We start from the raw sequence: 20,744 nt of genomic DNA on the forward strand, positions 1-20,744 counted from the left end.
CATAAAATCAAGCATAACCCGAACCAAGGTATAGAGACCTCGACCCCGACCCAACACCCGGAATTCAGGAACGCCCACCACACGTAACGAGAAACAACCGATCCAGAATCATACCCACCCCACCCCACCCCATGCAGTCTACCGCTCAAACATCCGCAGCCTCACCCTCAGAACCTCGATCCTCAGAGACAACAACACCAGATTTCTTGAAGATATACCCCACGCGATTCCCCTCATCCTTCAGCATGGCGACTAGGACCTCATCGTCGATAACAGCCTCCAGGGCCGCGGCGTCGAGGGTCTTGGGTTCTTCGTCGTCGGTAGGGGTCGTGAGGTGGTAGGGGTCGATGTGGCGGTATTGGGCGAGGGATTGTCTCATGCGGTGTCTCTGAGTGGTGGGTTTGTTTGGGTGGTCGGAGGATTCCGAAAAAGTGTCTGATGCGGACGGGGAGGGGGAAGGGGAATTGCGGCGGCGGCGGCGGCGGCGGCGGGATGATGATGATGAGGTTCGGCGCTGCTGGTCTTGTTGTTGGTTTGTGTCGAGGAGCTGGGAGGCTTTGATGAGCGTGGGGAGGTCGGGGAAGGTTTCTTCTTCTTCTCTGCCTTCGGGGGCTTCGTCGTCGTCTGCATTGGGGGATTCGCTGGATGGCTGCTGTTGCTGTTGCTGTTGCTGTTGCTGCTGGCCAGTGCCCCCACATTCGCACCCCAGTAATACATGCGTCTGGCATCGACTCTCTTCATCCAACCGGAACAGATCCCTCAGTTCGTCGCGCGAGAACTGCGCCATTGACGACGATGACGACGAGGAGGCTAACGAACCAGTCCCCGCGGTATCCATTACACTGTCCGCTAACCCTAGCTTCGTCACCTGCCGCTGCCAGATCTTCTCCTCCAGACTGCCCTTGAGCAGGATCCGGTAGATGCGGCACGCGCGCTTTTGTCCGTCGCGGTGGATGCGCGCCATCGCCTGGATGTCGGTGGCCGGGTTCCAGTCGACGTCGAAGAGCACCAGTCGGCTGGCGCCGATGAGGTTCAGCCCCGTGCCGCCGGCTTTGGCAGATAGCAGAAAGGCGAAGCAGAGGTCCGCGGGGAGGCGGTTGAAGTCCTCGACGAGGGACTGGCGTTTCTGCGCGGGGGTGGAGCCGTCGAGGCGGAGGAACGGGAGCGAGAGGGACGACAGGAGGTTGGCCAGGAGGTTGAGAGTGGAGGTATAGTTCGAGACGAGGACGATCTTCTCTCCGTGGGACGAGGTGCGCAGGTGGTGGAGGAGCTGATCGAGGACGCGGATCTTGGCGCTTGAGGCTGGCGAAAAATGTCGGAGGAGATTCGGAGGGAGGGAGGAAAGTAACGCGGCGATGGTCGCGTTGGGTTGGCTGTCCTCGGTGGCTTTAGGCGACAGGAGCGACGGGCTGTTGCAGAGCTTCTTGAGGATGGTGATGAGCTGCAGCGCGCTCTCGGAGTTGCCGATGGCGCTCTGGAACATGGGCGACGCTAGCACGTTCTGGTAAATGCTGGCCTGCGTGCGCGTCGGATTGCAGAAGAGGATGTACTCGGACTTCGGCGGGAGGTATTTGGCGAGGATGTCGGCCGTGCGGCGCAGCATGAACTTGGAGGTGAGCTCCCGGAGCTCCTCATTGCGGGCTTCACCCTTCTCGATGTCCTCCCTAGTGGCTTCGGGCTGTCTGCTCTTCACTATGGGCGTTTCGAACTCCTTGATGAAGGCCTTGAACGTGCCCAATACACCCGGGTTGACAAGGTCCACGGCGGCGAAGAATTCCTTGAGGTCGTTCTGGATCGGGGTCCCGGACAGAATGACCCTCTTTGTGGCATTCAGCGACTGGATGGCCTGCCCACTTTTGTTCTGGAGGGTCTTCAGCCGATGCCCTTCGTCGGCGATGACGATATCGACTCCATTGCCGCGGGCAAGCCCCTCCTGCACCGACCTCAGCTTCTCGTATCCCACAATCATGACACTATACGCCTTGCCCTTGGTGAAGTCCGTCAATCGCTTCCGCTTGTCGTCGAAGACGAACACGCCGATGCGTTCATTGCCTAGCCACTTGCGGAACTCCTTGCGCCAGTTACTGATCAGGGTGACGGGGCAAACGATGAGCGCCTTCTTCACGACGGGGCCGTCGCCATAGACGGGGTTCTGTTTCAGCAACGTCCACAGGAGAGTGATGGTCTGCAACGTCTTGCCCAGCCCCATATCGTCCGCTAGAATCGCCCCTTCGCCATTGAACGAGCGCATTCCCATGACACACTCGTAGAGGAACTGGACTCCCTCGCGCTGGTGCGGCCGGAGATGTTTCGCCAGGATAGGGTCGACGACCACGTCCACCAACCTCTTGCCGCTAGGCACGGCATCCGGACGTTTCATGACCAACGCCCCCGGCAGCGTCGGGTCATGCCGCGGGACCGGCATCTCCGTCGAGGAGGGCTGTTGCTGCTGTAGCAGCGCCGTAGAATCCAGCAGCGGTCTCTTATACGCCCCGCAGATCCCACCCTTCCTGGAAGCCGGGTTCGCGATTCGAATAGGAGCGGCGGGGGCCTGCTTCTCCTCCTTGCTACCGCCCACAACCGTGTTGCCAGTGTTGGTGTTGCTAATAACACCGCGACGCTCCAACACAGAATTCCTCCCAGACCCTGCTGAAGCTGAAGGTGCAGTTATCGAAACCGTAGCGCTGCTCGTGACCGCGCCGGAATCCCGACCCTCCCCAGCAGCCGCCACCCGCCTCCCAGCCAGATACTCCTTCCGGGAAATCTCGCAATCGACCTCGACCTCCTTCCCAGCAACAGACAACATGACCCCGGCCTCCAACGCCGGGCGACCCTGCGCCACGACCCCGCGCCCCATATCCTTCCCAGAGGCATGATCATACAGGAAGGCATACCCATCGCGCACGCGAAGAATGCCATCGCCATCCCAGGTCTTGTTCTTCTTGGTGGTCACTTTACGCCTGTCAATCAAGTAAATCAAACATTAGCCTGGACGTCCCGAATAACAAACCCGCATAATCCCAGCTCGAATAATCTCCCTCGTAGACAGGAAGTAAGAAGAAACCCACCATAAAACATTATAATACCGCTCTCCCCCATCGGCCTCCTCACCCGCACCCTCCTGCCCATCCTTCTCAGACCGAGACCGAGATTCCGAGCCGGAAGACCGAGAAGATTCCCGCGCCAAGCACAGTAACGTCTTCCCAGTTGCTGTCTTGCGTATCCCTGTTATAGTTCCACCACGACTACCACCACCAGCTGTGGTGGTAGTAGGAACCCCGCGATTCTCGATCCCCGTCACCGCATGATTGAGATGGAGGCGTGGTTTTTTCGTTGGCGGTTCTCCTGCGGTGGAGGTGGGTTCTGTTGACTTTGTTGGAGGAGCAGTAGTTGTGGTTGTGGCGGCACCGTCAGCGGGTTTGCGGATGAGCGGCGATTTGAAGGGTTTGAAGACCATCGCGCCCTTTAAGCGGAGGAGGAAGGTGCGAGGCGCGTTTGGTTAGGTGGGAGGGGTTTCTGGGAGGTTGTTTTGGTTGTTTCTTCTTTTCTTCGCCGCCGTGATGCGTGGGTAAAGACCTGAGAGAGGGAGACGCGCCGAGGAGACGCGGTGTCACGTGAAGGCTGGATGTTGAATGTTGCCGCTTTTGTGTTTGGGTTGTTCACCTACCTAGCTGGAGCTTAGAGGGGGTATTGTTATGGATAACAGTGATTGACATCGGCTTCTGGCTTGCTGGATGGTGTAGTGAGTATTGAGGATCAGATTTGGAGCTGTGGTGAGCTGAGCTGGAGATGATAGCTGGATAACTATAATAGACATAATACATATCAGGTACTCGCTGGCCACAATTCCACCATTCAATAGGTTTATTCCAAAACATGCACTAGCTACCCTACCAAAACTAACAGCTTTCATTTATTCATCTCTCTCTCGCGAAACCACCGCGCAATCTCCCCCGTCTGGCAAAACTCTACCTCCTCCCCCCAGCCCTGCAGCCAGCGCAGCAATCGCTCCAGCATCCCGATAACATGCGCCATCCCACTCGTATCCGGATGCATCAGCACGGGGAAGATGGGCTCCTCCTCATTGTCCCGGATCCACAGGAACCGGTCCTTCCACAGGTTCTCGATCACCCGCACATCCGTGTACCCGTGCGAGTTGTGCGCGTGCGGCAGGAACTGCATAGGCGTCATGTCCTCCATGTACCAGTTGCAGGGGACGCAGACGAGCGGGCGTCGGTCTGCGGTCGTTTCCGGGATGGGGTGCATCCAGGTCGATGCGGGGAGGGAGAAGTTGATGGGCTCGAGGGGGGGACGGCGGGGAGCGAAGAACGGGTGGCAGTCGTGGTCGGTTAGGGAGGCGTCTTTGTTGCCGATATCAATTAGTAAAGACAGCCCATTAGGAAGTAAAAAGGTAGGACGGACCATATTCAAACCCATACTCCTCCAGCAGATCCATCGTCGACTCCCGCAGCTGGTACAGGGGCGCCCGATATCCGACGGGTTTCTTGCCGGTGAGCTTGGTGGCGATCTCGATGCATTTGACGAGGACGTCTCGCTCTTGCTCGACGGTGAGCTGGTAGGCTCCCTCATGGGCGTATCCATGCAGACCGATCTCGCAGCCAGACTCCACCACCTGGCGGACCTCGTCGGGAAAGCTCTCCGCAGAGTGGCCGGGGATGAACCACGTGCAGCGCTCCGCAAGGTTGAGCTTCTTGAGCATGCGCAAAAGTCGCGGAACGCCGACCTTGGCTGCAAAGAAACCGGCAGAGTAGTCGGCTAGGATGTTGTCTGGGTGTTGACCTGCGTTTTGTCGAGGATTAGAATACCTGAACCAGAAGAGACACGGTACGAAGGCACAAACCCGTTCCCAGCCATCCGGAAACCGCATCCAAATCGATGGACACGGCGATACGAATCTTGTTTCGCTTTGGCTTCGACAAGACCGGTGGAATAGCCGAGACGATAGAGCTTTCTAGACCATCAGCTGCCGTCTTCTTCGGCTCTTCGCTTTCCTTCCAGACCAGACGGCCCTCCATACCCCCGTCGACACTCAAACATTGTCCAGAGATATGTCCAGCTGCACGATGGGAGGCCAGGAAGGCCATGGTCCGAGCGACATCCTCGGGCTTCGCGATCTTTCTCAGAGGCACGCTATCACAAGTCAGTGGCATCCGCACCCGAATCAGAACAGACGAACTCACGTTGCCTGGGCCTCAGCCCACATCTCCTTGGGGTCATCCAGACGACCCTCAATCATCGGTGGATCCACCCACCCCGGAGCAACAGCATTGATTCTGGCCTTGCTATTCAGCCGAACAATCTCGTTCTTCACACTTCGGACCAGTCCATACTGCAGGCCTGCCTTCCCAGAGGCATACTCCGCATGTCCTTCCTGGCCGAATTTGCCCGTCTCGCTACCCGTGACGACGATAGCGAGGTTGTCCAGCTCCTTACCCAGTGTCTGCTGAGACAGCTGTGCGGCTCGCAGGAAATGCTTGATAGTGAGGAACGTGCCGCGCACGTTGACTTGGTAGGTCTTGTCCCAGGTTTCCACGGGGAGCTCCCAGATCGGATAGTCCCTGCTCTCGTCGGTGATGCCTGCGTTGGCGATGAGGATGTTGATCGGTCCAAAGCGCTTGCTGGCCTGCGACACGCTGGAGCGGACGGACTCTTCATCGGTGATGTCACCTCGGAGAATGTGAAGACGTGAGTAGACGTTCGCGGATGCTTGGGCGATCTCCAAGGGCTGGAGATCCAGTGCGGTCACTTTGCATCCTTGGTCTGTGTGGATTGTTAGCACTATTTGATGGCGACGGATATACCACACTGTACAGACTCGTACAAGGGATCTGCTTGCAGTATCGGGTGAACAGAGTCGCGCTCAGATCACAGTCAAGCTGGTCATGGCTGTGCTGCCGGAACTCAAGATGACACAACACAAAACAACTATCCTACTCACCCAGGAACTCCTGCACTGCCTGTCGACCAATGCCACCCGCAGCTCCTGTAATCAGGACATGGAGCCCTTCTAGTCCCAAGAAAGAAGAAGACATAGAGGCAGCTGTCGTTGATGCCGATTAATCCCTGGTATCACACGAGCCGATTCCTTATCGTACGAATCGAGGGAAGTCGTCACCACGACTAGCGCCGACGATGAACAATCTTACTACAGGCAGTTAGCCAATCGCCGATATTCCGTGCACGAACGGCAATTTCTTGTAGATTACTTGAAAATGCACAAGCGCTTACAATTTAAGATGTTATTCTGCAGGACATAGGGCTGCAGGGAAGAATTCCTTCGCAGATGCACAAGATGACAAGGGAGCCAGTCGCTTTTCCCGGAATAGTCCTCTGCCAAAGACTTGCAAGCGAATTAACACACAGATCCCAGCATCGACTGAGATAATGACAACCAAAGTTGGACTTACACTTGCCTTTGCCTTCCTCGTGGGGTCCAAACATGCTCATCACGTGCCCCTCCCTCCCCTTAATCGGGCATTACGATAACCGAACACTAATTTGATTGAAAAGCCAACTTACAATCGGCATCGATAACGAAGTCCCCCTAACTCTGCGGTCTATCAACTCGTGCAGCGCCGGCGTCGCTAGTGCTACTTTCCAGATGGCCCAAGATTATTCCTAGACACGGAGGATGACATTTACGGTGTTGTTGAGCCGAGGATCCAAGAAAGCTATCCCGTAATCTCTGCATGCTCAGAAGAGCCTGCCTTAGCCTTTTGAAGGATCTACTTCGGTGAAATCCTGCTCGTATGTGGCGGGGAGTTGCGTGACCGTCGGCAAGCGCTCTCATAGGGGCGCACTAGAAACACTACAGGATGAAGAAATGTCTAACCGCGTGGCTATCAATGGTTCATGGTTCATGCTGAAGCCCAACGGCAGACCAGCCCACAACATACAGGACCAGAGATGCAGCCGGAGGGACCTTGTTAGCCAGCATGTGGATTCGACTGAATAACTAGGCTCTGGCATCGCATGCAGTGTAAGCCTCGTGGTGGTTACTCGATGTGCTGAAGACCCCGAGTTTCCCCTCGTACGCAAAGCAATAAGATCTAGAATAGACTCCAATGCACCGTATAATGAGCGAGATTCCGTGGTCGGCTCGTTCAAACCGAGGGCAAAGTTTGGTACGCTCAAAGTCTGTGCATGCAGATGGCCATACCGACGGTCGATCGGCGATAATAAGCCTCGTGCGATATCCTCAATTCGTTAGTGTAGACAATGAGGTCTGGAAGCATTGACTCAACCATCTGTATCTCCGAAAGTATAAATCAAGAGTCGGCGGATCTCCCGCCATACATGAGCCAGGGAGTGTGAATACAGCACAGCTGGTTGACAGAGTTTCTTGTGGTGTTTTGTGCTTTCTCCAAATCGCATAGTACTGGAGGACACTGCGACTAGGGTGGAACGAGGTCCTGAGAAGTTCAGGAGGTGGCGAAATCCCCCTCTAAACCATCCACAACTATCCACTCCCGAATTTCTTCAAATGAACAGATTCTCTGTCTTTTTAGCACTTCGCGAGGTTGTAGATCGATTTGGGGAAAGGCCAGCCACCCATGGCATTGTAAGCGGAAGTTTCGCGTTGCATCCCAGCCTGCATTGTCCATACAAGATGATTCACAGGCGGCCTGGGTCTGGTGGTCTGTGGGTCGATTGACGCCGAAGGTCGACGTCGGCCGAAACCGCAAAAAGATCCTTACCCAAAGCGGTTGTTGCCGGGTGGAGAGAGAGAGACAGTGTGGCCCATGGGACTGCAAGCTCAATAGAAGCTGGAGATGCAGCCAATGATCAAGTCCAGAGTGTAATGTTACGATGGCGGGGAATTCGCCAGATCCGGATTCATGCTTCTGGTTGGCCAAAAAATGAGGTCTCTTCCTGCCTAGTTTTCACTGAACACTTCACTGTCTTTGCTAGGAATCTTGAGAAGGCTGAGAGAAGTGCGTGTGCCTGTGCAGTGCCATTATGGTCCTCGCTCGCGTAGAACTCTACTGAATGATCCGGGTAATTTTTCGGACAATTGCGCCAAAGTCAAACGAATCCTTGCTCAGCGACCCTCTTGGATGCTGGGGTCTGGACCTTCACACTAGGACGAGTAGCGAGCCAAATCTCGGTATTATCAGTTCCCCTTTCGCTGGGAGGAAATATTCGGAAAAACTCTGGCTGATGGCGCACGTTAGTCCGCGTGGCGGACTCACCGTTGCCTGCAATGCCTGCTCCTTGGCTTGCGAAGAATTTAATCTAAGAGACTTATTTAACGGATGCGGACGGGCAGCGTAAACCGTCCTGTCAGACACTCGCCCCGTGGATTTTGCCCCATCCGATAACAAGCACCGAGCGGAGGGGTTTTCTCTTCGGGGGTTCCGATTTGCTTGTAGGTTCGCTGAAGTTTAGACTGTTGAGTGGGACCTGTTATTGAGATTGAATGAGAATGAGAAAGAGAACTGGAGACTGAGAGAATGGAGGAGAGGGGAAGAAGGGGGGAAGGAAAGGACGGGATCTTGGCCCGCCGTGGCGTCGGGCCGCTCTGTCTCTATTCTTAACGGATGGATGGATGGATACCCATGGATACCGCCGTAAATACATGTACTGTACATACCAGTCAGACATACCAGGCTCACCAGGCTTACCGTCCCGTCCTGTCATCTCTGGTAAAATATGGAGCTGGGCGGATCCCCGCACGTGATCCCTTCGCCCATTGCACAAGCATAGTATAGTGTATGGTACTGCCAGTGGTACTGTGGAGGTCACTATCGAATCTTATCGAATCTTCGCCTTATCTCGATCCATTGAATTTGCTTCATGTTTTTGTCTATCCGTGGTTTGTCTGGTCGTCAGACCAATGCTCGTCATAATCACTCGGTTGGGGGTGTAAATCCCCACATTCGATCGTGCTGATCAGTGACGGGGTGCCGAGCAAGTTTAATATGTACAAAAAATGGTTGCCAATCAGGCATTGCCGGCAGATCATGCCATACAAGTATGTCTATCAATATCGATCACAGAATGAAAAAGGCAGTCAAGGAGAGGGGAAATGGTGGAACGAAGGTGGGGAGGACTAATAGGATGCAGTAGGAAATCAAGGATGAATTGAAGAAAGGGAATGAGTGTAGACGATCGAGCCTCTTAAGGCTGTGGGTGCTGACTTGGCCCCACGCCCCGAGAATCCCAATACTCGGGAGGTCGTGTTTCGCGCTCCACGGTGACGGTGACGTCCTGTCGGATCCGGAGCGCTCGTTCAGAGCCATCGTCACTAGGATCGCGATCATCGACCGGCTCCGTGCTAACATCGGAGACAGCCTTGCCGGGAGCAACAACAGTGCTCTGATTATAGGTGCGCATGCTGAAGTCTCCGGACCGCAATTGACTATGAGGCCCATAGTGTTGATACGCCGACCCTTTCGGCGCGTATGGGCCTGTTCGATAGCGGTCCGTCCCTCGGTGGGACCCTCCAGTCCAACTTTTGAGGGCAGGGAACACATCACGAAGGAGGGACCACACCAGTGGTAGATTCGTAACCAGGATAGCGACGGTTGCTTCGCGGAAGTACCAGTTCATGTAGACGTAAGAAATGAGCGACGGAACCAAACAGTAGAGTTTGTTCAAAAGAGCGGCGACAATGACGAAGATTCCCATGCCGAATAGGAGCATAAGAATCAACTTCTGCTTCAGAGGAACGCGCACTTGGACTAGAAGCGGAATTCCGATGAGAAGCATGAAGACATCGGCGGAAATGGAGATGACGCCTTGTACGATTTCGTAGTATTGGTATGTCGAGCATTGTTCTGCGGTGGGGTTAGCAAACAGAGCGCCACTTTGATTGAGGAGCACCGACCGTAAGGAGTAGGCACAGCCCAGTAGTTGGGAAGAGGCCGGCATATGAGAAACAAGGATAGCTCAGTAACCACGAAGCCAAGGGCAACGTAGATAGAGAGGTAATTGACCCATTTTCTCTGGCGCAGTCCCTCGCTGCATGGAAAAGGTCAGTTTTCGAAACAGCGGCAGCTCTGGATGGACATACGTGATGCGAGCATAGATCACTAGCATACAGGCCTTCATCGCCCAGATGGCGAGGAGAAAGGAATGTTCCGACACAAAGACCCATTTACTTCCTCGGATGCGATCAGCTTTGATGGTGGGAGTCAATGCTTTGATATCATCCTCGCCCATCAAGTTGGAACCTCCGCCGGACGCGACCTGGTTGAGTGCGACACACAAAAGAGTGTACCAGACGACAGCGAACATCATCAGGTAGTCATCTGTCTGGAGATTTGTGACCCCCAACCGACGTATTCGTGCGATGCTACAGGTCACCAACAGGTCGGGGTCAGCGCCACAAGCGAAGACGAGGACAAGACAAGAAAAGTCTTTCCATGATGGAACAAGTTGGAGGTCACTTACAATCGCAGCACCGCACCCAGCACCCCTACACCATAGAGCGTCCATGTCTCTCGCGCAAAGTTGCGTGCGAAAGCGGGGCCTAGACTAGCCATCGTGCTGGAGTGCAACCTGAAAAGCCACGAGGGAAATCGGTCAATCGAGATCATCCGCTGCAAGGGACCGACAGGGACAGGGCCCCAAGTAATATAAGTGAGCTGTACTCACATCTTTGCTAAGATAAGGTTAGGTACCGGCACGTCGGCCAGGGGAGAAAACGTCCAGACTCAATCAAGCAATCAGCAACGGCGAACCAGGATGTATGATCCCGGCTAGCTTGATGACTGCGTGCGTAGATGGATATTGGACTCAGAAGATAATCAAGAGGAGGTGGGCGAACGACAACTCATGATCTCCAAGCTAGGCCAGATCAATCAGCCGTCGGTGATTGAATCGCCAGCAAAACCCATGCAGGAGGAGCCAAGGGTGCATTCCAGGCATAGGGACCGTCACCAGGCTGATCCATGGTCCAATTTGGTTGCGGGGCATGTGTCTCAAGGATTTGAACACGCTGCCATGCTCGTCAACTAATTCGAACCAGGATGTTTACTTCATTTGTGGCTCTGCCCTGCACTGGCTCATGGTGTCAGGTGTCCATTCTCATCCATTCTAACTCCGTATAGGCTCGTAAAAACACACCGGATTCACCGCGGGACCACCTATTAACCACCCTCATCATCGGAGCCACGAAGAGTCCGTGGTCCAGAGGGAACGGAGTACTAAGCCAACCCTGGATCGTGTATGGGGAGAGGGAAGTCGGGCGGGAACTGGAAAGATCGGCCATCACCCCACTGAGTGCACCCACATGGATGCACACGTACTCAGTATGTTGTGTACACTGTACAGTACAGAGATTATGATGGAACCACCGCACTTTCTTTGACTTTGGGGAGGTGGAGCCTACCCCGGCTAGTTGCAACTTAAATTCAAATCTCCACTTGGTCGGGGAACTTTGATGCACCACAGCTGAGTCTGTCTAACTCGGAGTGTGTCGCTTTGAACACGAACTCCCTCCTGGCCGAATTAAATTTCCCTCCCCCTCCCCCTCCCCCATTTGGGGTCTTACACGCGAAGACCTGGCGTAAATTCAGTTTTGGGCCGAAACAGATTAAGCACCAGCTAGGAAAACCTAACATGATTGCACGTTGCTGGCGCTGGCTCGAGGAATCGCTTTCAGCTGAAAGGGATATTCTCGCCTGGGTGGCGTATTGCTCCAGTCCAAGTCGATCCTTCATCCAAGCAAGGCAGCAATAATATGGCCACCTGAGCAGTGTGGATTTCCTGAGCCCCGGTAGTGGTAGTTTTCAAGGGGAGGACCAGTTGATTTATTCCAAACCCAGCAGCTCCTGGCGCAAAGTAGAAGGAGATTGTCTGGCGAGACAATTTACAGTAGCGGCTTCTACCGTTCAGCACTGTGAAATGCACTAAAGTGCACCCCTGCCGCATGGACGTAAGCCTGCGAACAAGCGACGTCACGGTAGGGAGTGGAGCTCCTCGTTCTGCTCCCCTATGGCGTGAAATGGTATGACTAGTTAATTCTTTTGTTACTGTGAACTCACAAGCTTCAAAGTTAGGGTCAGTACGATCCGTTCATCTGACGCATAGGACTTCTACCTAAATAGATCACGATGCCTCGAATCGAGTATGATGAGAAAGGTTAAAGTCTAAACAGTTTGGAAAAGTGGTCATCGCGATCGTAGGTATATGTGAAATACACTATGCAGATCTGTTAGGTGACTTCAGTGCCTGCATCTCGTGTGCCGGATCAGAACTGAAAAATTCTCTCGCCCACCGAGGCAGACTAGCAGGGGATGTGCGGCGGTCCGGAACATGTAGTCTATATTTGCACGTTTAGCTTCGAGAATCCGCCGCTAAGCTCGTGCCATCTCGATCTTGACTTCTCGTTGGTGGGCTGGAAATGAATGCTATTGATCTTGTTTCACCAATCCGCGGCCTGGAAACCTAATGGTCCGTGTTCTGGAACAAGAGGATTGTACGGTCTCAGGACTTCTATGCTGCGATTTGCCATAGCTGCCAAGCCTGAGCCGTGTTAATGATGTGCTTGTATCTATATCTTTTGGAGAGTATTTGCCCCTGTGAGGAATAATAAAATCCAGGAGTAATTGCCTGGGAGTGATAGAAAGGCTCTCAAAAGGAGCACGCGACATTAGCGCTGCCATTGGAGCCAGGGAGCCGGCCCAAGACCCTAAATCGACCTAGAGGCGAAGTTTTGCCGCTAGATTCCGGCCTTGCAGGGATTAGAAATGGAATATTTGGAAAAGAAACACTAGTCGAATTCATCCTGTAAGGATTCAGGAGCGCGGAATTAGGTGGAGTCGGGAGTAGTAGCACTACTGTATGTACCATGAGCAATGCAGGACAGTGTGCCAATCCTGTCCTTTGTTGCAGAAGCCGGAAGCCCACCGGAGGCTACTCGGAGAAAATTCCTCAACATCGTGCCCGGAACTCAAAGTCAATGACTGCACTCTCCCAGATATTGGTTTTAATATTGCTGCGCCAAGGTGGTTCGTAGGCATACCTCCGTAGCTTGGGTAGATGAGTTGGCGGGGAGTTCTGGGTGGCTCTATCGATGAATAATTGGGATTGATAATGGGTGATCGGCCTCGGCTGTAATGAGAACCTGACTTCTTGGCATCCGACAACGGTGGCTGCTTGTGATAAGGTAGTAGTCCTAGTGGACGATAGTATTAGAGGAAGACTAGCAGTATTATCTCAGTGCTGAGGCCCAAGACATTTGATAAGCGTGAAGAAGGCATACATAAGACCTTGATGTAGTTCAGTCGCGTGCTTCACTACTTCGAGATGCTGCGTCTGGGGGAGCGCATTACGGCCCACAAATGAGCCGGCTATCTCTGTCCACCCCCAGGTCTTATCAGTGAGAGATCCAGGCTGGATAAGCGGTATTGCTGGAATGTTTTCCACCTTGTAGTAGGTTCATGAGGCATGTTAATGGTCTCGGTTGGTAGCCTTCCCCAGCTTCCCCAGATTGATGGAAGGATTTTAATGAGCCAACAGACCCCATATGTGGAGCGGAACAAGCATGAACAGATGGGCAACCTGGCAGACCCTCGTCTAGTTCCCGATGATGGACAAAAAGGACACATACCTAAAATCAACCTCGAGGGAAGAAGAAGAAGAAGAGGAAGGCAAACTTGGAAAAAGAGTGTATCTGCTCAAGCTCCCCCTTTGGGACTAGTGGCTCTAGATGCCTGGCGGGTCTCTCCGCCAATCGGAGCCTTCCATCAGCGGGGTTGTCCCGTGATTGGGCGATAACGGCCCTTCCCACGTTCTCGGGGCCCACCGAGTCTGATCAGTTGGAGTATACGGAGAGGGAAACTGAAGAGAGAGTACATCAACTCTTGTCTGGCCCTACTCCAGTTCCCTCTCCCTCTCTTGCCTCTATATATCCTCTCATTGCCTGCTGTCACCTTATTTCCACTCTCTGTGTGTTCTTCATCACCACTATATGGCTTGCCAAAGCGTTATGATCGACTGCAGTCTTTAGATCCTTGGTAAGCTTTACGCCCCCGATCATCCCTCGTTTGTCAGTCAGGCTGATTGTCACCAACACTCTATGTCAACGACTCAGCAATCATAGTCCCAGATCAACCCGTCAATTAACTGTCATCTTATCAGACACGCTTAAGAGCCAATACCTGCACGTTTCTTCGACATCCGTCATCATTCACCCTCTTTTCGAGCGCCACCATCGGCACCCCTTGTTTTAGATTTCAACATGACAGCAGAGAAGGTAGCAGAGAAGCTGGACTCCATCGAAGGTGGAGAGGATACGTCGTCCGTGGAAGTGGTCAACGCCTCGGGTCACCGTCAGGAAGTCGACCGGAATTTCAGTCTGTTGAGCATCTGTGCTGTTGCCGTCACCACCGGAAACACATGGATTGCCCAGGGTGGCAGTGTGGTATGCTATGCAATATCATCTCTCCGGGCAGCGACATTGGGCTGATGGTGTCTAGACAACTGCTTTGAGCAATGGAGGACCATCTGGCGTCATCTACGAATTGTACGACTTCATCTGGTCCAACAGGGCTAGTACAGAGTGCTAACTTAGTCTTAGTATCGCTGTTTCGGTATGCTACTGGCTAGTTGCAGCATCGATCGCAGAACTGGCATCCGGCATGCCATCTGCTAGTGGAGGTACGTACCGCTTGTTTTCTTTGATGGACTATTCTCTAATCCCGAATGCAGTCTACCACTGGGCCTCCATAACCGCAGGCAAATACGGACGAGTGTGCGGCTTCTTCGCCGGATTCTGGAACTCTCTGGCCTGGATCCTAGGAGCAGCCTCGATGTCAGCCATCCTCGGGCAACAAACGGTGTCGATGTACGCCCTCATGCACCCTGGCTTCGTGCCTCAGTCATGGCATATCTTCGTGAGCTTTGTCATCTGCACCTGGATGTGCTGCTGCATCGTGCTATTCATGAACCGATGGCTTCCTCACATTGGGAACCTGGGGCTATTCTTCATCCTGGCGGGTGTGTTCATCACGATTGTTGTCTGTGCGGTGATGCCTCACGTCAACGGCACAGGCTATGCCTCCAGCAAGGACGTATGGAGTTCGTGGGAGAACGACACGGGCTACACCAGCCAAGGGTTCGTCTTCGTCGCTGGAATGCTCAACGGAGCGTACAGCGTGGGTACCCCGGACTGTTCATCTCACCTCGCGGAGGAAATTCCCCAGTAGGTTCCCCTCCCCTCATACAACGAATCCCCCTACCTAACCCAACCGCACCCAGACCGAGCCGCAATATCCCCAAAGCCGTCCTTGCCCAGATGACCGTGGGTTTTATCACGGGCATAGTGTACATGATCGCGCTCTTCTACAGCATCACGGACCTCCCCGCGGTCCTCAACAGCGTATACGGTTTCCCACTGGCAGAAATCTACTACCAAGCAACGGGCACACGCTCCGGCGCACTAGGCCTACTGGTCGTGGCCTTCCTACCGACAGTCATCACCTGCGCCGGCTGCTACATCACAGCAGGGCGGACACTGTGGACGATCTCGCGCGACCAGGCGACGCCGTTCCACAGCTGGCTGGGGGCGATCAACTCGCGGATGCACAACCCGTTCAACGCAACGCTAGTCTGCGGCTGCATGGTGACAGTGCTGGCGTGCATTTACGTGGGCTCGACGACGGCCTTCAACGCGTTCGTCGGCTGCTTCGTCCAGCTCTCGAGCCTCAGCTACTTCGCCGCCATCTGCCCACACCTACTCACGCGCCGCGCCTCCTTCGCACCCGGCCACTTCTGGATGCCCGGCCCGATCGGGTTCGTCGTCAACGCCCTCAGCTGCGTCTACATCCTCGCCTTCGTCGTCATCTTCTGCTTCCCCGCCGCCCTCCCCACCGACGCCCAGACCATGAACTACGCCAGCCTGATGACCGGCGGCCTGACCGTGTTTGTGGCTTGCTGGTGGTTCGTCAAGCGAAGTGACTACGAAGGCCCCAAGGAGGTGCCTGTCTCGGATAAGGTCGTCGTCGAAGGCGTGGTGGAATAAGCCGGATGTCCTTGGAAGGGCCATGCACTACGTACCCCCGGCCCCGGGTGCACGGCGCAGGCTAGACAACATGCGGATCCACCTCCGAGTATATAGTTACGAGTATGGGTATCGGTTCATGTATAAAGCTTCTTCTTTATTGTTACTGGATGGGGGTTACATGGAGTCAAGGAATGATTAATGATATCTTGGTTTTCTAGTACATAAGCAATTGTCTATGGATGGACTTAGTATACAATGGATATTACGACGTGGCGTCATCATACAGTCCCGTTCTTTGTGCCAAAGACAAAGTAAGAATGATCGATACCTGCCTCGGCTGGCCCTGCCCTTGCTCGCGCGTAGAAATATGGAACTGGGAATGTGTTGATGCTCAGACTCGATTCTTGACTAAAGGTTCTACATTATAGGTAGCCAGAATGCATTGAGCCTACTTTGATAGAAGAAGATGGTCAGCTCATAAGGGCGATGGATTGGAAAATTCAGCTGACTGCAATATATCTAATTAACCATGCTTACTTTATGTGTAGGAGAGAAGAATATTAAGAAATCTTTTTTATATATTGATTTGCTCTATTAATCCTTAATCTGCAGACACATGCCAATATATACTCGAATATGTGCTCATGTAGAAACAAATTTCAAGTCCTGTACAAAGGTAAAAAGAAACATGCCGAACAAGAGAAGGAAAAAAATATAATAAAAGTCATATCTCGTTAATCGTAAGAAAGAAGAAATGAACACCCGAACAAGATCAATCAATCGATGTCAAGACTCTGCATCTCTCTTTTTTCTCGTCTTCATCATCTGCACGTCCACGGCTTTTTAGTCGTACAAATCCATGTCACCACTGCCATCTTCCATCTCAGCCAATGCTTCCTGGTCACTGTCGATCATGTCTAGATCTTCGTCAAGCTCGGTCTCGTGGTTGGGAAGCACGTCGATGCGACCCTCGCGCATAACCACGCGGGCCTCTTCACCTTCGCGGATGCTTCCACGGAGGATAAGGACGGCGAGGCGGTTGAGGACCTCGCGTTCGATGATACGGCCCAGGGGACGAGCGCCATAGGCAGGCGAGTAGCCGGATGCGCCAAGGTAATCCTTGACTTCATCCGTGCACCGGATGGTGACCTTGCGCGAGTTGTCGTCGAGACGCTTCTGCACTTCAGAGAGACGGAGGTCAACGATCTTGCGGATCTCGCGCTTGGTGAGACGGTTAAAGATGACGATGCTCGAGATACGGTTGAGGAATTCGGGCAAGAAGTAGTCGCGAAGGGCACCCATCACCAGCTCGCGCGTCGCGGGCTCAATGCGTCCGTCCTTGGCGGCAGCGCGACCGAGGAACTCGGCTCCCAAATTGGAGGTCATCACCACAATGCAGTTCTTCGCGTCGACGATTCTGCCTTGTCCATCGGTGATACGACCATCATCCATGAGCTGGAGGAGGACAGTCAACACCTCCTTGGCGGCCTTCTCGACTTCGTCGAATAGGAGAATGGAGAACGGGCGCCGGCGGAGGCTTTCGGTGAGCTGGCCACCAGCGTCGTGGCCGACATATCCGGGAGGTGCTCCAATCATCCGGCTCAGAGAGTGCCGTTCCTGGTATTCGGACATATCGAACCGGATCATGGCCTTGGGATCGTCGAACAGGAACTCCGCCAAGGCCTTGGTCAAGAGTGTCTTACCCGTACCCGAGGGACCGCAGAAGAGGAAGCTGGGCGGCGAATTGGGGTTACTCAGACCGGACCGTTGCAGGCGGATAGCGTTGGAAACCGACGCAACGGCCTCCTTCTGACCGACAACCACCTTGGCAAGATGCTTCTCCATGTGCAACAGCTTGTCCTTCTCAGTGGTTTTGAGACGAGTCACGGGAATACCGGTCCAGCGGGCCACAATCTCGTTGATTTGGTCGGGGCCGACGGCATCTGCCAGCAGAGCCTCGCCCGCGTCGCCCTGACGAGAGCGTCGCTCTTCGTCAGCCTTGGCACGGTCAATCTCTAGTCGTTCAATGAGTTGCTTGGTCTCGGGGATAGCATAGTACTCCAGATCGGCGGCGGTCTGGGTATCGCCGGAGCGTTCGGCTTCGTCACGTTTGACCTTGAGAGTGTCGAGCTTCATCTTGGCCTCTTGGATGGCCTTGCTACGCTGCTTCTCGCTTTCGTACTTCTCCCGCAGGGGGCGAAGCTCTTCGGCGACGTTGGCAGCCTCCTGCTTGGCAGCTTCCAAGCGGGCCTTGGAGGCATCATCTTTCTCGCGCTCGAGAGCGTGAATTTCGATCTGCAGCTGGCGGAGTCTTCTTTCAAGGTTATCAAGAGCTTCGGGTTCCGATTCTCGAGTAACCCGAACCGCAGCGGCGGCCTCATCGATCAAGTCGACCGCGGAGTCGGGAAGGCGACGAGCTGTGAGATACCGGGCGGCCAGTTCAGCTGCGGAGACAATGGCGCCGTCGAGGATGTTGACACCGTGGTGCACTTCGTACTTCTCCTTCAAGCCACGCAGAATGGAGATGGTTTCGGAAACACTGGGCTCCTTGACCAAGACCTGCTGGAACCGACGTTCAAAGGCCTGATCCTTCTCGATGTACTTTCTGTATTCGCCCAGAGTCGTAGCACCGATGCAGTGCAGCTGACCGCGAGCCAGCATGGGCTTGAGCAAGTTGGCAGCGTCCATGCCACCCTCGCCACTAGAGCCTGCACCCATGAGGAGGTGGATCTCGTCGACGAATAAAACGATGGTGTCCTTCGATTCTTCGATCTCTTTCAGAACACCCTTCATGCGCTCCTCGAACTCACCACGATACTTGCTGCCGGCAACAAGAGAACCGACGTCAAGAGAGAGTAGTCGGCACTGGGCCAAGTTGGCAGGAACATCGGCATTGACGATCCGACGCGCCAGGCCTTCGACAATGGTGGTCTTACCGACACCAGGCTCACCGATGAGCACCGGGTTGTTCTTCGTGCGCCGACTGAGAATGCGGATCACACGTCGGATTTCTTCCTCTCGACCAATAACAGGATCGATCTTTCCTTCTCGAGCCAGCGAGGTCATATCGATGGTGAACTTCTTCAGGTTCTCATTTTCGCTCTCGGCGTCTGCGGTCTTCGAGTCGACCCGCTTCGTTCCGCGGATCTGCTGTACGGCACTGTCGATCAATTTGACGTTGGGGATGTTGGCGTCTGACAGAGCGCGCTGGACTTGTGAGTCCTGAGCGCAAGCGGTGATGAGGTGATCGATGGCGACGTAGCTGTCCTTCTGGGTCTTGGACAGGTCGCTAGCAGAACGGAGAACCTTGGCCAGAGCGGGCGAGACGCTGACGGACTCGGGAGGAGGATCTTGACTGGGCAGACGAACGAGGAGCTTCATGAGGGCACGTTCGAGTAGTTGAGGATCGCCATGGGCGCGTTCAACGACCTGACGGAAGAGAGGAGCGGAGGCAGTGTCGTGAGAAGGATGGGCGGTAGTTTGTTGATCTTTCGATTCATCTGGAGTAGGGTTCAAGAGGGAGACTGCCAGGTGAATGGGGAGAATTTGTGAGTGTGAGTATTGTTCAGCCAGACTGCTGGAGTCCAGCAGGGCCTTGTTGGCTTTGTCTGTAAACTGAGCACCGTTCATGGTGTAAAGGTGGGGTTATGTTGTGCGGATAGAATGAGATGTAAGGTAGGAGATAGATAGAGGTGAGAGAGGATAAAGAGGTAGAAGTAAGGTGAAAACGAGGAGGATTGTCTCGTTTAGGGTAGTATTAGTGATGTCTGATATTAGTTGTGTTTTGAATCTGTATGATGAAGTGAAGAGGGACAGCGAAGGCAGGCATTGCAGGTGAAGATATAGAAGCTGGTCAGGCATCGCCGGCTTCCCGTCATGACGACAACGGCCGCTTTCCACCGCCTTCCAGAACGACCGCGGATTTCCTCGAGCTTCCTCGACGTCACGTGAAGGTCCTGGAAGGTGCTGGCCTGGTCCATCAGGCCATCAGGCCACCGACGGAACGGACGGGATCAGGTGATCAGGACCTTGATCATACTACGAGTATGATAGACAGTTACCAACTCAACAACAACGGAGTCATCTTCCCTCTCCGGATACTTCCCGTTGTCTCCAGGTCTCTATTTTTCTTAGTATTCGCTTAGTTTCTAAAATGACAGGACTTGACCCTATTTTCGACTTGTCTTTGGATTTCCTCAATGCCTCATTCTTCCCCTCCCCCACAGACATCATGACCCGTCTGTCGCACGAGACAGTAACGCCCCCCACGTTGGAGAGGCATGGTCGTGATTGGCATGTCGCTGGTTGGTCTGGCCGGGATTAGACTACTTTAGAGTTACTAGTCAAGCCGGACACATCATGATTGCAGCTTCAAAGAATGCCTCCGAGGTTAATCCGGGATTACGATAAGAAGATAGACGGAAAAATGAGATATGCGAAGGCAGCAACCAGCAGCAGCAGCAGCAGCAACGACAACAGCAACCGCGTCTGCAATCTGCATATTCTTACGCACAGAATAGACTATCCACTCACGTCGCAGTGGAGTCCCATGGCAAAAACTCCCAGACAGGAGATCAGACTCGATGCTGAGAAGCCTAAGCCTGGGAAGAAAACCACACGCTTACTCGCGCGGGGCATTGACTCCCTCCCCATTATTGGGTCCAACTTTTCCTTCCCTTGATAGAGGGGTACTCGGTACTCTTTCTCTCTGAGACTGGCATTTTCTTTTTCTTTTTCCTTTCTTCCCACCCCGCTTCTGCTATGGAGAATG

The 20,744-nt window shown here is 53.9% G+C and overlaps 6 protein-coding genes across 6 annotated transcripts; 1 reads left to right on the forward strand and 5 right to left on the reverse strand.

Moving 5' to 3' along the window:
- Positions 1-145: 145 nt before the first annotated feature.
- BO97DRAFT_474747 (DEAD/DEAH box helicase) lies at positions 146-3,551 on the reverse strand (the record flags this gene model as incomplete). The annotated part of the gene is made up of 2 exons (XM_025700346.1): positions 3,069-3,551; positions 146-2,960 (listed from the first exon to the last, which is right to left on the reverse strand). The coding sequence occupies exons 1-2, from the start codon at positions 3,455-3,457 to the stop codon at positions 146-148; spliced, it is 3,204 nt and encodes a 1,067-aa protein (XP_025555865.1). The 5' UTR covers positions 3,458-3,551.
- Positions 3,552-3,875: 324 nt separating this feature from the next.
- BO97DRAFT_360083 (SDR family oxidoreductase/polysaccharide deacetylase family protein) lies at positions 3,876-6,389 on the reverse strand. The gene is made up of 6 exons (XM_025692344.1): positions 6,250-6,389; positions 5,960-6,166; positions 5,202-5,781; positions 4,862-5,151; positions 4,423-4,800; positions 3,876-4,361 (listed from the first exon to the last, which is right to left on the reverse strand). Exons 2-6 carry the CDS (start codon positions 6,051-6,053, stop codon positions 3,910-3,912), a joined length of 1,794 nt encoding a protein of 597 aa, XP_025555866.1. The 5' UTR covers positions 6,054-6,166; positions 6,250-6,389; the 3' UTR covers positions 3,876-3,909.
- A 116-nt stretch (positions 6,390-6,505) lies between these two features.
- Positions 6,506-7,355, reverse strand: BO97DRAFT_73770 (uncharacterized protein). Its single transcript, XM_025701033.1, has 2 exons — positions 7,266-7,355; positions 6,506-7,218 (listed from the first exon to the last, which is right to left on the reverse strand). The coding sequence occupies exons 1-2, from the start codon at positions 7,266-7,268 to the stop codon at positions 6,808-6,810; spliced, it is 414 nt and encodes a 137-aa protein (XP_025555867.1). The 5' UTR covers positions 7,269-7,355; the 3' UTR covers positions 6,506-6,807.
- A 1,433-nt stretch (positions 7,356-8,788) lies between these two features.
- Positions 8,789-10,650, reverse strand: BO97DRAFT_402366 (uncharacterized protein). The gene is made up of 4 exons (XM_025694484.1): positions 10,417-10,650; positions 10,037-10,318; positions 9,851-9,984; positions 8,789-9,800 (listed from the first exon to the last, which is right to left on the reverse strand). The coding sequence occupies exons 1-4, from the start codon at positions 10,506-10,508 to the stop codon at positions 9,142-9,144; spliced, it is 1,167 nt and encodes a 388-aa protein (XP_025555868.1). The 5' UTR covers positions 10,509-10,650; the 3' UTR covers positions 8,789-9,141.
- Positions 10,651-13,901: 3,251 nt separating this feature from the next.
- Positions 13,902-16,162, forward strand: BO97DRAFT_381681 (putative choline transport protein). Its single transcript, XM_025693258.1, has 6 exons — positions 13,902-13,985; positions 14,063-14,392; positions 14,448-14,494; positions 14,549-14,628; positions 14,680-15,172; positions 15,229-16,162. Exons 2-6 carry the CDS (start codon positions 14,210-14,212, stop codon positions 15,989-15,991), a joined length of 1,566 nt encoding a protein of 521 aa, XP_025555869.1. The 5' UTR covers positions 13,902-13,985; positions 14,063-14,209; the 3' UTR covers positions 15,992-16,162.
- A 369-nt stretch (positions 16,163-16,531) lies between these two features.
- Positions 16,532-19,799, reverse strand: BO97DRAFT_402369 (ATP-dependent Clp protease ATP-binding subunit). Its single transcript, XM_025694485.1, has one exon. It carries the CDS (start codon positions 19,601-19,603, stop codon positions 16,817-16,819), a length of 2,787 nt encoding a protein of 928 aa, XP_025555870.1. The 5' UTR covers positions 19,604-19,799; the 3' UTR covers positions 16,532-16,816.
- Between the last annotated feature and the right edge of the window lie 945 nt (positions 19,800-20,744).

This window comes from Aspergillus homomorphus, assembly GCF_003184865.1.
Source record: "Aspergillus homomorphus CBS 101889 unplaced genomic scaffold BO97scaffold_2, whole genome shotgun sequence".
Lineage (NCBI taxonomy): Eukaryota > Fungi > Ascomycota > Eurotiomycetes > Eurotiales > Aspergillaceae > Aspergillus > Aspergillus homomorphus.